Consider the following 13,555-nt stretch of genomic DNA (forward strand, 5'->3'; position numbering starts at 1 on the left):
TTTTTCTTGCCAACAGATCTGTTGCTAAATACGCACTTATTGTCACAGAATCTAGCCTGATGAAGAGTAATAAAATATAACTAGGCTGCATTAATAACACAGACTTTTGCTATGAAACAAGACTGATAGTCGGTACTACGTGACTGTCAGTCTGAGCTTGCAAAATTTTACTGTTAAACTTACAGATCTATACTTCTAGTGTGCTGTTGGTTCAGTCCCTATAGATGTATATCAGATCTTCATATACATACTTCATACTGCATTGTTTAACATGTCAGCAGCCGCAGTGTAAGGTACTGGATAGATGCCCTGCAGTTGCTGCACACTGAGGGAAATAGGAAGAAGGTTCTTCCACGCACTGCCTATTCACTGTGAGCTTAAGATGTTGCTTAAAATATCCTGTCCTTGTTTATCTTATGCCTGTTTCCGCTCATTATCCTCCTCCCCCTTCCAAAGTTTGAGATTTCTTTTTCAGCAGGGATAACAGTAGAATTTTCTAGAGGGGAAAAAGAGAACAACGTGAATTATGAATTCATGATAGATTTTCCTTTAAGCCTTGTTAAACATTCTATTGGATGTTAATAGGCTATGCAGGTGATTTCTAAATTTCTCTTATGTCTGGCACGTGATGTTGGTTTTCCTTAGTTTGGGTTGGAAGTAATGTAAGATAGTGGTGATCAGTTAGCTCCAGGTTTGTCACATAACTACTGTTACATCTGTATGGTTAAAAACAAATTGAGACACTTAATATTTTAGAAGCTAAATGCTAATTTACTATGGGCAGAAGTCTTCTGGTTTAATAGCAGTTATTTGGGGAGAGTGGATTTTTCTGATTGACAGCTAGTCTTCAAACTTAACAGATTTGGAACCTCCAGCAGTATATGGAGATCTTGTTTTCTCTGATACTGTTAAAACCAATATTATTATTGACATTTGTACATGGACTAGATAGCATGAAGTAAATTATTGATTGCAAATACAATAAAACAGAAGCCATGTTTCTGAGTAATGAAAACTGCTATGTGGTATCGCTAGCTATGCAGCCTGCCAACAGCTTTCGTACGGGTTCCTGTGGTGTCTAGTGCAGTGTTGTTCTGTGACCGGGCTTCTGGTGCTCGGGATCACAAATGTGACACCCTGAGGCTGTATCTCCTGTGAAAGGGCCAAATGAAATCAGAGCAGGATGAGAGCCCACTGTAATGTGTCCAGTCAGAGCACGTCCCCCAAGAGGGAGTAACCTTCTGCACCGAAATCACTGCATTGCAGCACAACTGCCCGCATCCCCAGCAATTACATCATCTGTGATACATTGGCTGTGGTAATGCCTGAATACTTCCCATGGCTTGGGTTTTTGTTTTGTTGGGAGGTTTTTTGTTCAGAGGCTTAATTTCCTAATCACTTTTAAAGAAAAAGTCTGAAAATACAAAGTAATCTATAAGAGAAAAAAACAGCTGTTTAAAGTTTTCACTTGAATGTAGTTATCCTGGTAGCCTAGCTCTACAAATAAATGCACAGTCTATATTGCAGAAGACTTCTCTCTGGTTCACAAGCAGAATTTGGGTTATAATTTCCTTGTTGTAATGTTTTATCGTTCTTTTTATGGCAACCTGAAAAAGTTAATGGAGTTGTATATAAAAAACCCCAACTAATCCATTCTGAATTTGAAGGATACTGAAAAGCTAAATTTTATTTAAGCTATTTTGCATAATAAACAGTTGTGGAAATGAAAGGTTAAAAAACAGTTTGATAATAGCAGAAGATGGTTGAGAGAGAGTGGCAGATGCCTTAGAAATAAAATATTTCTTACACAGTGTATTTTTTGCAGAGGATGTGGGAGATGAAGGAGAAGAGGAAAAAGAGTTCATTTCCTACAGTATCAGTACTGACATTCATTATGGAATAAAATCAAACAGGTGAGTTAGTAAAATAGATCTTAACATTCCTACCCTATGCATGCAAAACCTACACAAGCAAATTTACCTAGTTTACCTACAAATTTACCTCCAGTTTACCTAGTGCTTCGTGCGGTGTTTTTATTCAGGTGAGGCAATAGCTTTTCAAGGTGGAGGCTCTGACAAAACAAGGGTATGCCATGAGGCTGAAAGGAATGGGCTTCTAGCTCTGAGATTAAAGAAACAAAATCTTACTAATTGGGCATGCGTGCAAACGTAACACGCACCACTTGGGTTCAGTAATCTCCGGTTACGTTTGACTCTTACATATTTGTCATTTACCTTAATGCATATTTGACTGTGAAGCTTCTTAAGATATGTGCTTCTTTAGCGTGCCCATGCTGCAAAGTCCTTATTGATAGCTAAGTTTGGCTGATTACTAAAGTATAAAGATGTATTTATTGGAAGACACGTGTTCAAGTCTCTTAGAAGATCATAAAGTATGATGATGCAGGTTAGCATTTGACTCCTGTGACCTACAACTTGCAGTCAGATTAAAGCTATTCTAACTGTCAATTAAATTTCAAATGTTTAGTTGGTAACTCTCTGCTCTGTCCTGCAGCCTGGCGTTCATTAAGCGTACACCAGTGATTGATGCCGACAAACCAGTGTCTTCCCAACTAAGAGTGCTCACTCTCAGTGAAGATTCTCCGTATGAAACATTACATTCTTTCATTAGCAATGCTGTTGCTCCCTTTTTCAAGTCCTATATCAGAGAATCTGGCAAAGCAGACAGGTAATTCAATATAAATACTGCACTTCTCTGCTCTGGAATTCAAGTAGGTGTTTACTGGAAAAAATAAGAGTGACTGTTTAAGGCAAGTCATGTGAAATCATTTTAAGCGCACAGTTGCATATAATGCTGTTGCTGACTCTCGGCATGTAGTTCTGATGGCTTAAATGTGTTGTGTATGGGTTTTGTTTTGGCTTCTTATACGGAAACATCTGTGCTTTTTAGGGATGGAGATAAGATGGCTCCTTCAGTTGAGAAAAAGATTGCAGAACTTGAAATGGGCCTCTTGCATCTGCAGCAGAATATTGAAATTCCAGAGATTAGTCTGCCAATTCATGCAACCATTACTAATGTTGCCAAGCAGTGTTACGAACGTGGAGAAAAACCAAAGGTCACAGATTTTGGTGAGAAGGCCGAGGATCCGTTATTCCTCAATCAGCTACAATCTGGAGTCAACCGCTGGATTAGAGAGATACAAAAGGTAAAACAAAAAAAACCCCTAAATACTAGACTATGTGATAAGAACTTCTGTGTAGTACTGTGTATCTTCACAGTTTAACTGGTAAAATCCTGCTCCATGCAGGATACTCTGAGGATCTGAGACCAGTTTTCTGAGTCACCAGAGACACTAGTCTAAATTAGACTAAGTCTAAATTTAGAGTCTAGTCTAAATTGTTCTGCAAGTACTGAAAGCGTGATTATTTTATCTCAATTGTAAACACTCAAGTAACTGGCAGTAACCTTGTGAATTTTGTGACTATTCTTCAAATCCTCACAGCAGATTGAGAGAAACAGGTCTTGTTGTTTTGTTTTGCTATTTCCCCAGCTGCATCCAAAACCACTTCAGAACAGTTGCTCCAGTCCTATCTTGTAATGTCTTGTATTCCTGCCTGGTACTTTTCAAAAAAACTGCTGTTCTTCTGTTGTCAGTTAGAAATAGCATCTCAGATACTACTCTGGCTTTTTTTCCTCCATGGGCACCATAAACACCTATTGCTCATGGAACAGTGGTGCCTTTTCTCACTCCAGAGCCTAAAATGTTTGTTTTATGGAAAAGTGGGCAGGTGACCTTTTTAGGCTATGCTAAAGATACTGCATGAAGGTCCTAAAACCAACCTTTAGGACCCCTAGAATTAAACTTTGATTCTTGTTGTGCTACACACAGAATGAGTGCTAAAACTGTCTGAAACTAGATTATTAAAACCGAGTAGATGTTACATGTTTCAGTTATATTTAATAATAGAGCAAGTTCTTACAGTTGAAGCTTACAAATTAAATGCTTTTCTCCCTTCTCTTTCTCTCTATTACTTTTAAGGTGACGAAATTAGATCGAGATCCTGCATCAGGCACTGCATTACAGGAGATAAGCTTCTGGTTAAACTTGGAACGGGCTCTGTATCGCATTCAGGAAAAACGTGAAAGTCCAGAAGTTCTTCTGACTCTGGATATTCTAAAACATGGCAAACGTTTTCATGCAACTGTCAGTTTTGATACAGACACAGGTAAAATGGCTGTTGAATAACATTTTTCACAAATGTCCTACAGAACTTAAGCTGTTATGAAACTTGAACATTGTGGTACACAGAACAATGCTGTTTAGAGTAACCTTGGTCTTGTTAAAGCTACAGATTTGATTAATGAAATGAAAAGTTCTATTCAAAATCTTTTCTGTTACATTTAGGTCTAAAACAGGCTCTGGAAACCGTGAATGACTATAATCCACTCATGAAAGACTTTCCATTGAATGACTTGCTGTCTGCTACTGAGCTGGACAAAATCAGGCAGGCCCTTGTTGCGATATTTACCCATTTGAGAAAAATCAGAAACACAAAATACCCCATCCAAAGGGCATTGCGTTTAGTGGAGGCTATTTCAAGAGATCTGAGCTCTCAGCTACTTAAAGTGTTGGGAACCAGAAAACTGATGCATGTTGCCTATGAAGAATTTGAAAAGGTATGTTCATGGTTTTGTGATGCTGGTGGCTGTATTTTTGCATTGTGGCACTGGCGGCTGTATTTTTGCATTGAATAGTGTCTTTCAGGGAGCATTTTATTTGAGAGCTGAAGTTCTTATTCTAAAACTCTATTTAGGTAATGGTTGCATGCTTTGAAGTATTCCAAACCTGGGATGATGAATATGAGAAGCTACAAGTTCTGCTGAGAGATATTGTGAAAAGAAAAAGGGAAGAGAACCTGAAGATGGTGTGGCGTATCAATCCTGCTCACAGGAAACTCCAAGGTCGTCTTGATCAAATGAGGAAATTCAGGCGTCAGCATGAGCAGCTGAGGGCAGTTATTGTGAGAGTCTTGCGACCTCAGGTAAAATTCTTGGTCCTTATCAGACAGAAAATCTGTGTGGCTTCTTTGACAGCATTCAATTTCAAGGGTGTTCACTGTTGCTTTAAAAAGTTAACAACACAAAACTAATGTTAACATTCAGTTTCAGTCTCTCTGTGCAAAAACAGTCTAGTTTTGAACCCTTGGTAATAGGCTTAGCTTTAATTCTGGCATACATCACCTACTACATGACCGTGCTCATGTTAATAGACACAGCAAGACCAGGCATAACATAGAGGAGATGAATAAGTGTGTAAATACTTGAGCTTGGCTAAACCACAGTGGAAAATAAGATTACGCCATACAGTAGTGGAAGTTTGTAAAGTAACTGTGTTGCCCTGTTCCTAGTGGAACTTGAATCTGAAACATGATTGAAAGCTTGTTAAGAATTTGGTACGAATTTGTAGGTTTTTTGCAATGCTTATTAGAACAGACTGTGTTTAGCTATTTGTAGGTAAATTTTGAAGCATCCGATTTGCTAAACTGTGATTCTAATGCAGGTAACTGCTGTTGCCCAGCAAAATCAAGGAGAGGTACCTGAACCGCAGGATATGAAAGTAGCAGAAGTCCTTTTTGATGCTGCAGATGCTAATGCAATTGAAGAAGTCAATCTTGCTTATGAGAATGTTAAGGAAGTGGATGGGTTAGATGTTTCCAAAGAAGGTACAGAAGCCTGGGAAGCAGCAATGAAACGATACGATGAAAGAATTGATAGAGTTGAAACAAGAATAACTGCCCGTTTGAGAGACCAGCTTGGTACAGCAAAGAATGCCAATGAAATGTTTAGAATCTTCTCTCGGTTTAATGCCTTGTTTGTCAGACCTCACATTCGTGGTGCCATTCGTGAATATCAAACACAATTGATTCAGCGCGTAAAAGACGATATTGAGTCTCTTCATGACAAATTTAAAGTACAATACCCACAGAGTCAAGCTTGTAAAATGAGTCATGTTCGTGACTTGCCTCCTGTGTCTGGGTCTATAATTTGGGCAAAACAGATTGACAGACAGCTCACCGCTTACATGAAGCGTGTTGAGGATGTCCTTGGCAAAGGTTGGGAGAACCACGTAGAAGGTCAGAAGCTAAAGCAGGATGGAGATAGCTTTCGCATGAAGCTCAACACTCAGGAGATCTTCGATGACTGGGCAAGAAAAGTTCAGCAACGCAATCTTGGTGTGTCTGGTCGTATTTTCACCATTGAAAGCACTCGTGTTAGAGGTCGAACTGGAAATGTCCTGAAACTGAAAGTCAACTTCCTCCCAGAAATAATTACGCTTTCAAAAGAAGTCCGAAACCTGAAGTGGCTTGGTTTCCGTGTTCCACTAGCAATTGTCAACAAAGCTCACCAAGCAAACCAGCTCTATCCATTTGCTATTTCTCTCATTGAAAGTGTCCGTACATATGAACGAACATGTGAGAAAGTAGAAGAGCGTAATACTATCTCGCTTCTGGTTGCTGGCTTGAAGAAAGAGGTGCAGGCTTTGATTGCAGAAGGAATTGCACTTGTGTGGGAATCATACAAACTTGATCCGTATGTACAGCGCTTAGCCGAGACTGTCTTCAGTTTCCAGGAAAAGGTTTGTTTTATCTTTCAAATTCTGCAAAATCATTTACATTTATACTCCAGTAATGTGTTAACCAAAAGTGGAATTGGATAGCTGATGACCTGTTCAGTAGCTCTTTGGTTAAGTAGCTGAATGTGTTGGCACACATTGGTCAGCTGAATGGATCTTTTAGTACTACTAAAATTGATAGACTTATTGCATCCAGATAAAGAGAAGTGACTAGCCATTACTGCATAATTATTGTTGCCTCTATTTAACCTGACAAACTAAACATGCAATTTTTCCTAAACCATTTTAGGTGGATGACCTGCTCATTATTGAAGAGAAAATAGACCTGGAAGTGAGATCATTGGAAACATGCATGTATGATCACAAGACTTTCTCTGAAATCTTGAACAGAGTTCAGAAAGCTGTGGATGACTTAAATCTTCATTCATACTCAAATTTGCCAATCTGGGTCAATAAGTTGGATATGGAGGTAGGTTTGAGATCAAGGAAGTAGGACATATTTAGAGGAAGCACTTTAATTGGGTGCAAAATGGTTTTTGATTATACTCTTCGTGGTCATCTAGGGAAGATTCTGTCCTGCTGTTCTCTGAAAATTTCAGCACGTTTTCGGTATGCAGGAGGTGCAAGACCTGTTTGGTTTTAGCTGTTGATTTGGGGGATCAATTAATTCAAAGGGTGTTTTGTCTTTTGAAGAAAAAAGTTTTTGATATAGCTTGACTGTCTAGAAGGTGCTGGGGAGCGAGGTTGATAAAGGGTGGTGAAACTTTGCTGTACTGGTAGGGAAGACTCATTGCCTTCAAATTGTTTGGTTCTGCCTGTTAAGTTTTTTGATTATTGGGCACTAGGCCAACTTCAAAGCAGTTAAAATTGTTTAATCGCATTAAAGTCCATGAGGACAGGAGAAGCTTTGAATTGATATTCAGTGAAACTTTACCAAAACTCTTAAACCTCTTTAACGACTTAGTAAAAGAGCACTTGCTTCTTTGAGGTGCCGTAGTGTGCCCGGTGTCAGAATACATCAACAGTGAGGATCTTTATGCAGTGAATATGCGGCTTTTTTCCTTTTCTTTAGATTGAAAGAATCCTGGGTGTTCGTTTGCAAGCTGGACTGAGGGCCTGGACCCAAGTTCTTCTTGGACAAGCAGATGACAAAGCAGAAGTTGACATGGATACAGATGCTCCTCAAGTGAGCCATAAGCCTGGTGGTGAACCCAAGATCAAAGTAAGTCGTCTTGTGGGGTTTTTTTTGTTGGTTTTTCCCTTATTTTTAATTACGTAGTGCAAGAATTATATCTGAAGCTTATATGGGAGATAAAAATTTATTTTACATCTGGTTTTGGAGGAATACTTGCCTGCTCCCATTTAAGTACAAGTTGATTTTTCAAAAGTATGTGCTACTTCTTGAAGTCCAAAATTCTTGTCTACGTGTAGTAGTACCTGCCAGTAAGACTGAGTGTGTTTACTGTTTCTGCAGAACATTGTACATGAACTAAGAATAACCAACCAGGTGATATACTTGAATCCACCAATTGAAGAGTGTAGGTACAAACTTTATCAAGAAATGTTTTCTTGGAAGATGGTAATCCTGTCGCTACCAAGAATTCAAAGTCAGAGATACCAGGTAAGCATAATGAAGCTGTATCTAAGTGAGCAGTTATTTTCACTTTGCAGTTAATTGTGCTCGATACCTTAGTGCGTTGCTCTAGGACTGAATCTGAGTACCCTAGAAATTCACATATATAATTGCGGTTCTTAGGTTGGAGTGCATTATGAGCTGTCTGAGGAAGAGAAGTTCTATCGTAATGCATTGACAAGGATGCCTGATGGCCCTGCGGCTCTGGAGGAGTCATACTCTGCTGTCATGGGAATTGTGACTGAAGTGGAGCAGTATGTCAAGGTAGGAGGCTGACACCACGTAATGCTACAGCTAAAATATATGTAGGCTTTCCTTTCAGTTTTCCTGGGGGTTGGAGGGGACACATATCTTTTGGAATATACTGGAGAAGTTCTGAACATTGTGAAATACCTCAATTAGGTTTGGCTGCAGTACCAGTGTCTGTGGGATATGCAGGCTGAAAACATATACAACCGTCTTGGAGAAGACCTGAATAAGTGGCAAGCCCTTTTAGTTCAGATAAGAAAGGCAAGAGGAACATTTGATAATGCAGAAACCAGAAAGGAATTTGGACCTGTTGTCATAGACTATGGCAAGGTAAGAACTTGTAATTGTTTGTGATAAATGCATTAAATTTCAGCATGGGTATATAACGGAAAATAGCAAGGCTGACAAATTACTGTTATGTAATTTTATTCAATTGTAGGTACAATCAAAGGTGAACTTGAAGTATGACTCCTGGCACAAGGAAGTGCTCAGCAAATTTGGCCAAATGCTTGGTCAGAATATGACAGAGTTTCATTCACAAATTTCTAAGGTAAGACAAGTCCAAATTCCAGTTTTTCACTTTCAGAGCAACTGTTCTAGACTTCTAAAACACTGATTTGTGTCCCAAACAGTCCCGGCAAGAACTGGAGCAGCACTCAGTGGACACTGCCAGCACATCAGATGCAGTGACTTTCATCACATACGTGCAGTCCTTGAAACGTAAAATCAAGCAGTTTGAAAAGCAAGTTGAGGTATGTTGTCTTGCTAATGATTCTTACTTCTGGAAATGTGAGGCTTAGCTCTTAAGATGCAGCTTCATGATATTCAAGTTCTCTTGAGAACAGACTTGAACTTAATATCCTGAGGAATGCAGTGAACTCTATAGTGAGCGCTTATTAAAGTGTGTTGAGTATTTTTAGCCTTGTGACTTAAGTTAGTTTTGTCTTTTTAACTTGACAACCCCTGGCTCTTGTAGCTTTATCGCAACGGTCAGCGCTTGCTTGAGAAACAAAGGTTCCAGTTTCCATCCTCTTGGCTGTACATTGACAACATTGAAGGAGAATGGGGTGCCTTTAATGACATCATGCGTAGAAAGGATTCTGCTATTCAACAACAAGTAGCAAATTTGCAGATGAAGATAGTTCAAGAGGATCGTGCAGTGGAGAGCCGAACAACTGACTTGCTAACAGACTGGGAGAAAACAAAGCCTGTAACAGTAAGTAGTGATGATTAATACTCATTCAGCAAATGAGGTAGATACGCTGCATTCAATAAAACATAGGCGGTTTATTTTTATGCTTTTTTGCAGTTTTTCATTTTAGATGATGATAAAGTCTTTTTGTGTGTTCTGTAATTACTTGTCAATGTGTTGATTTTTGGGGGGGAGGCAGGTGGCAGAGGGAGATCTATGCTTATACATTAGTTAGGTGTTAGGTGCAAAAAGCAAGACAGCTTCAGTTACTAACAAAGCTTTGGCTGAAACAAGGGATGTGTCAGAGGCACGCATGTAGGAGGATTCAGAAGCAAGCTGCTTTTTTGCCTTTTTTCTTTCCTAATGTGGTATTTAGTAAAGCCAAAAACTGCATGTAAAAGTGGGATGAGACTTATTCTGGATTAATATGTAGCCTTACTGTCAGCAAACTTGAAATGGAAAAATGAGAGAAACCAACATTTAGTATTTGGTCCTTGCTTTTAACTTGGCTTCAACTTGGTTGTAGAATTTTTAGATTAATGTGTCCTATGCAAACTTCAGGGAAACCTGCGTCCAGAGGAGGCTCTTCAAGCTCTTACGATTTACGAAGGAAAATTCGGTAGGCTGAAGGACGATCGTGAGAAGTGTGCGAAGGCAAAAGAAGCTCTGGAACTAACAGATACAGGACTTCTCAGTGGCAGTGAAGAGCGTGTCCAGGTACAACCTGCTCACACAACTTCTTGTCAGTTTCAGATAAAAATATTTCAGTTCCATCTCCCTCTCCCTTGAGAGACTGACTTGTAGCCTGCAATGTACTAGTGTCAAGACACAATCTCCACATTCATTCATTTCTAGCCTTAAGAGATTGTGATCTCTTCCTTTCCTGTCTTATTCTCATGAAGCTATTTATGTGACCTGAGATGCAAAAATCTTGCTATTGTAGTTTTGTTGGAATTGGCAAGCTATCTGAAGGTTTTTGACATGTTAAAAGTATTCTGTCTAACTCCCCTATGCTAATGACTTTGAAGAAAGTAGGAATAACTGCTGATGTTTGATACATTCTTTACTATAGGTAGCCCTTGAAGAGTTGCAGGATCTCAAAGGTGTCTGGTCTGAACTCTCTAAGGTCTGGGAACAGATTGATCAAATGAAAGAACAGCCCTGGGTTTCGGTACAGCCTCGCAAGGTACTTCACTTCTATATACATAACCAATGTAACTACTGCAAGTACATGCAAATTAGGAATTCTTGATGTAGACATGCTCAATTGTCGTGTTCTAGATTGTTTTTAGTGTTCAGTATCTTGTGGGTGTGTTTCTTTTTATGCTAAGCTAAAAAAAATGCACAGGGTTTGTCACAACTTTTGCAGGGGATTTATGCAATTCCAGTAGTTTTGAAATTGACATTGGACTGAATCTACAGAGAAGAAACTGTGCTCTTTTTAAATAGGCTGTTGGACCTCATTAGGGAACAGCATCAGTTTTAGTTCAATGCTCAGGAGGTAGAGAGTGATAGGAACACTACACCATAAGCTGCCTGTGACAATACTATGTCATAAATCTTAACCAGACCAATAAAATTACATTCCCAGCTATAGAGTAACCACATCTTATGCAAATACATTTAACAGTAAACGAGTTGTACTGTCAATAGTATCTCATTAGCGAGAGGTTTCTGTAAAAATACATAGACAACTTATAAAACTATGTGCACAGCACTTGCAGAGAAAGATGATATTGCTTTTATCTTGCTGACAGCTTCGACAAAACTACCAACTGAAAAATTTCCCTGCTCGCTTGCGACAGTATGCCTCCTATGAGTATGTTCAGAGACTTCTGAAGGGCTACATGAAGGTAAGTTATACTGATTTCTAAAATGCATCTATTTTGTATTTCAAGTTCAAGGATGTAACTTGCTTTCTTGTCCTCTATAGATAAACATGTTAGTTATTGAACTCAAATCCGAAGCACTGAAAGATCGTCACTGGAAACAGCTGATGAAAAGGCTTCATGTTAACTGGGTTGTCTCAGAATTGACCCTGGGTCAGATCTGGGATGTGGATTTACAGAGAAATGAAGCAATCGTCAAAGATGTACTGCTTGTGGCTCAGGGAGAGATGGCTTTGGAAGAGTTCTTGAAACAGGCTAGTATCAGCTCTTGTATGTACGCACGTAATAGCAAATCAAAGGCTTGCTGTCAGGTGGCTGACAACTGTGTAGTAAACTTGTCAATCTAAGCTGTTATTACAAGTGCTGAGATTCCATGGAACATTTTGTTTTGGGGAACAGCTTAAAGCTATGTAAGCTTCCTCTGATGAAATTTGCATTATTTGGGAAAAGCAGTCCTTGATAATGACTACAAAGACCCCACCTTGTTTGAGTTTTACCTAATTGCATCATATTCTCAGTATTTTTAACAAAAATTTGAGCATAAACCCAGAATCCTTGGTAAAAAAAAAAGTAAAATCTGATTACTGTAATACTCTGTAACTATGTTGGAGCAGTATCTTGAACATTTTTTTTCTTCAGATAAGAGAAGTGTGGAACACCTACGAACTGGACTTGGTCAATTACCAGAATAAATGTCGTTTGATTCGTGGATGGGATGACCTTTTCAACAAAGTAAAAGAGCACATTAACAGCGTGTCTGCTATGAAGCTATCGCCATACTACAAGGTAAAATGAAGAACAAAGCTAAAGAATCTTCATATAATTCTGCCTTCCCCTCTTGTTCAGTGTACACATTTGTCAGCAGGGACTATATTCACTGTTTAAGGTGACAGACTATTAATTGCGTATGCATACTTTGTAACTCTCAAACAACTGTTTCCACTAATAATTATTAGCAGTCACACTCCTGATACTATTAAAATGAATATTAATGTAGCATTTAAACTTTAGGTGTTTGAGGAAGATGCCCTTAGCTGGGAAGATAAGCTGAACCGTATTATGGCACTCTTTGATGTCTGGATAGATGTCCAAAGGCGATGGGTCTACCTGGAGGGTATCTTTACTGGTAGTGCAGACATCAAGCACTTGCTGCCTGTGGAGACTCAGCGGTTCCAGAGGTAACTTTTTTATTGCTTTCTTCTTTTCTTGCCTCCCTTGCCTCCCATGGGCACCATGTGGACAGGCCTGCAACTTCATGATTTCAGTGTAGCCCTCTGTAAATTGAAATACTAGCTGTATTCTTACCTAGTCCAGCTGGATTGCAGCCCTGCTGTAGCATTAAGTTCATCATACAAAGAGGTGCATGTAGACAGCTTCGACAGGAAAAGGTTTATAATGCACAATTTTTAGAAGGTGATAGGGATTCAGGTGGTTTTTCTTGCTAGTTCCAGTCAGCTACCTCAAGGATTTTTCTGGCATTGTGGCTGCAACCAGCAGGCTGATTTCTGTTGCTGTAGCCTTTAGTCTCACCCTTCAAACATAATTTTCTTCCTCTGCTTTAAGTTGCTCTGGTCATCCTTAGTCATTCTACATGCTTCCAGTCAGATCAAGGAATCAGATGTATGCATCTCTTCAGGAAATGAAGAAAAGTAGACCTTCAGCAGTGGAACTGATAGATTGAATGTTGCAAAGAACTTAGATTTTGTTGTTGTGGACTTGAGGTAGATTAAGAGGGCGTTTTAGCCTTGTGTTCCCTAGGGCAGCCGCAACAATTAGAGAGGCAGTGGTCGTTTAGAGACAAAGAACTTTGGTGTTCTGCAGGCCTGTGATTACTGAGTTTACACTAATGTACTGTGTTATTTTACTTGCAGCATCAGCACTGAATTTCTGGCACTCATGAAAAAGGTGTCCAAATCTCCACTTGTGATGGATGTTCTTAACATTCAGGGTGTGCAGAGGTCATTAGAGAGACTGGCAGACTTGCTTGGGAAGCTGCA

At 39.3% G+C, this 13,555-nt stretch overlaps 1 protein-coding gene across 1 annotated transcript in view; it reads left to right on the top strand.

The window, feature by feature from the left end:
• Positions 1–995: 995 nt before the first annotated feature.
• Positions 996–13,555, top strand: part of DYNC1H1 (dynein cytoplasmic 1 heavy chain 1) — a 45,127-nt gene continuing 32,567 nt past the window's right edge. The window contains exons 1-23 of the mRNA XM_035892434.1: positions 996–1,059; positions 1,826–1,913; positions 2,515–2,688; positions 2,911–3,166; positions 4,001–4,187; positions 4,367–4,638; positions 4,776–5,003; positions 5,522–6,598; positions 6,885–7,064; positions 7,668–7,817; positions 8,070–8,216; positions 8,352–8,492; positions 8,631–8,807; positions 8,917–9,027; positions 9,110–9,229; positions 9,454–9,693; positions 10,231–10,386; positions 10,742–10,855; positions 11,427–11,522; positions 11,603–11,812; positions 12,198–12,344; positions 12,570–12,736; positions 13,430–13,552. Coding sequence (XP_035748327.1) covers positions 996–1,059; positions 1,826–1,913; positions 2,515–2,688; positions 2,911–3,166; positions 4,001–4,187; positions 4,367–4,638; positions 4,776–5,003; positions 5,522–6,598; positions 6,885–7,064; positions 7,668–7,817; positions 8,070–8,216; positions 8,352–8,492; positions 8,631–8,807; positions 8,917–9,027; positions 9,110–9,229; positions 9,454–9,693; positions 10,231–10,386; positions 10,742–10,855; positions 11,427–11,522; positions 11,603–11,812; positions 12,198–12,344; positions 12,570–12,736; positions 13,430–13,552 — 4,625 coding nt within the window. The remainder of the gene's footprint in view (positions 1,060–1,825; positions 1,914–2,514; positions 2,689–2,910; positions 3,167–4,000; positions 4,188–4,366; positions 4,639–4,775; positions 5,004–5,521; positions 6,599–6,884; positions 7,065–7,667; positions 7,818–8,069; positions 8,217–8,351; positions 8,493–8,630; positions 8,808–8,916; positions 9,028–9,109; positions 9,230–9,453; positions 9,694–10,230; positions 10,387–10,741; positions 10,856–11,426; positions 11,523–11,602; positions 11,813–12,197; positions 12,345–12,569; positions 12,737–13,429; positions 13,553–13,555) is intronic.

The sequence above is a fragment of the Egretta garzetta genome, unplaced genomic scaffold, assembly GCF_000687185.1.
Source record: "Egretta garzetta isolate BGI_Z169 unplaced genomic scaffold, ASM68718v1 scaffold374, whole genome shotgun sequence".
NCBI classification, from domain to species: Eukaryota; Metazoa; Chordata; class Aves; order Pelecaniformes; family Ardeidae; genus Egretta; species Egretta garzetta.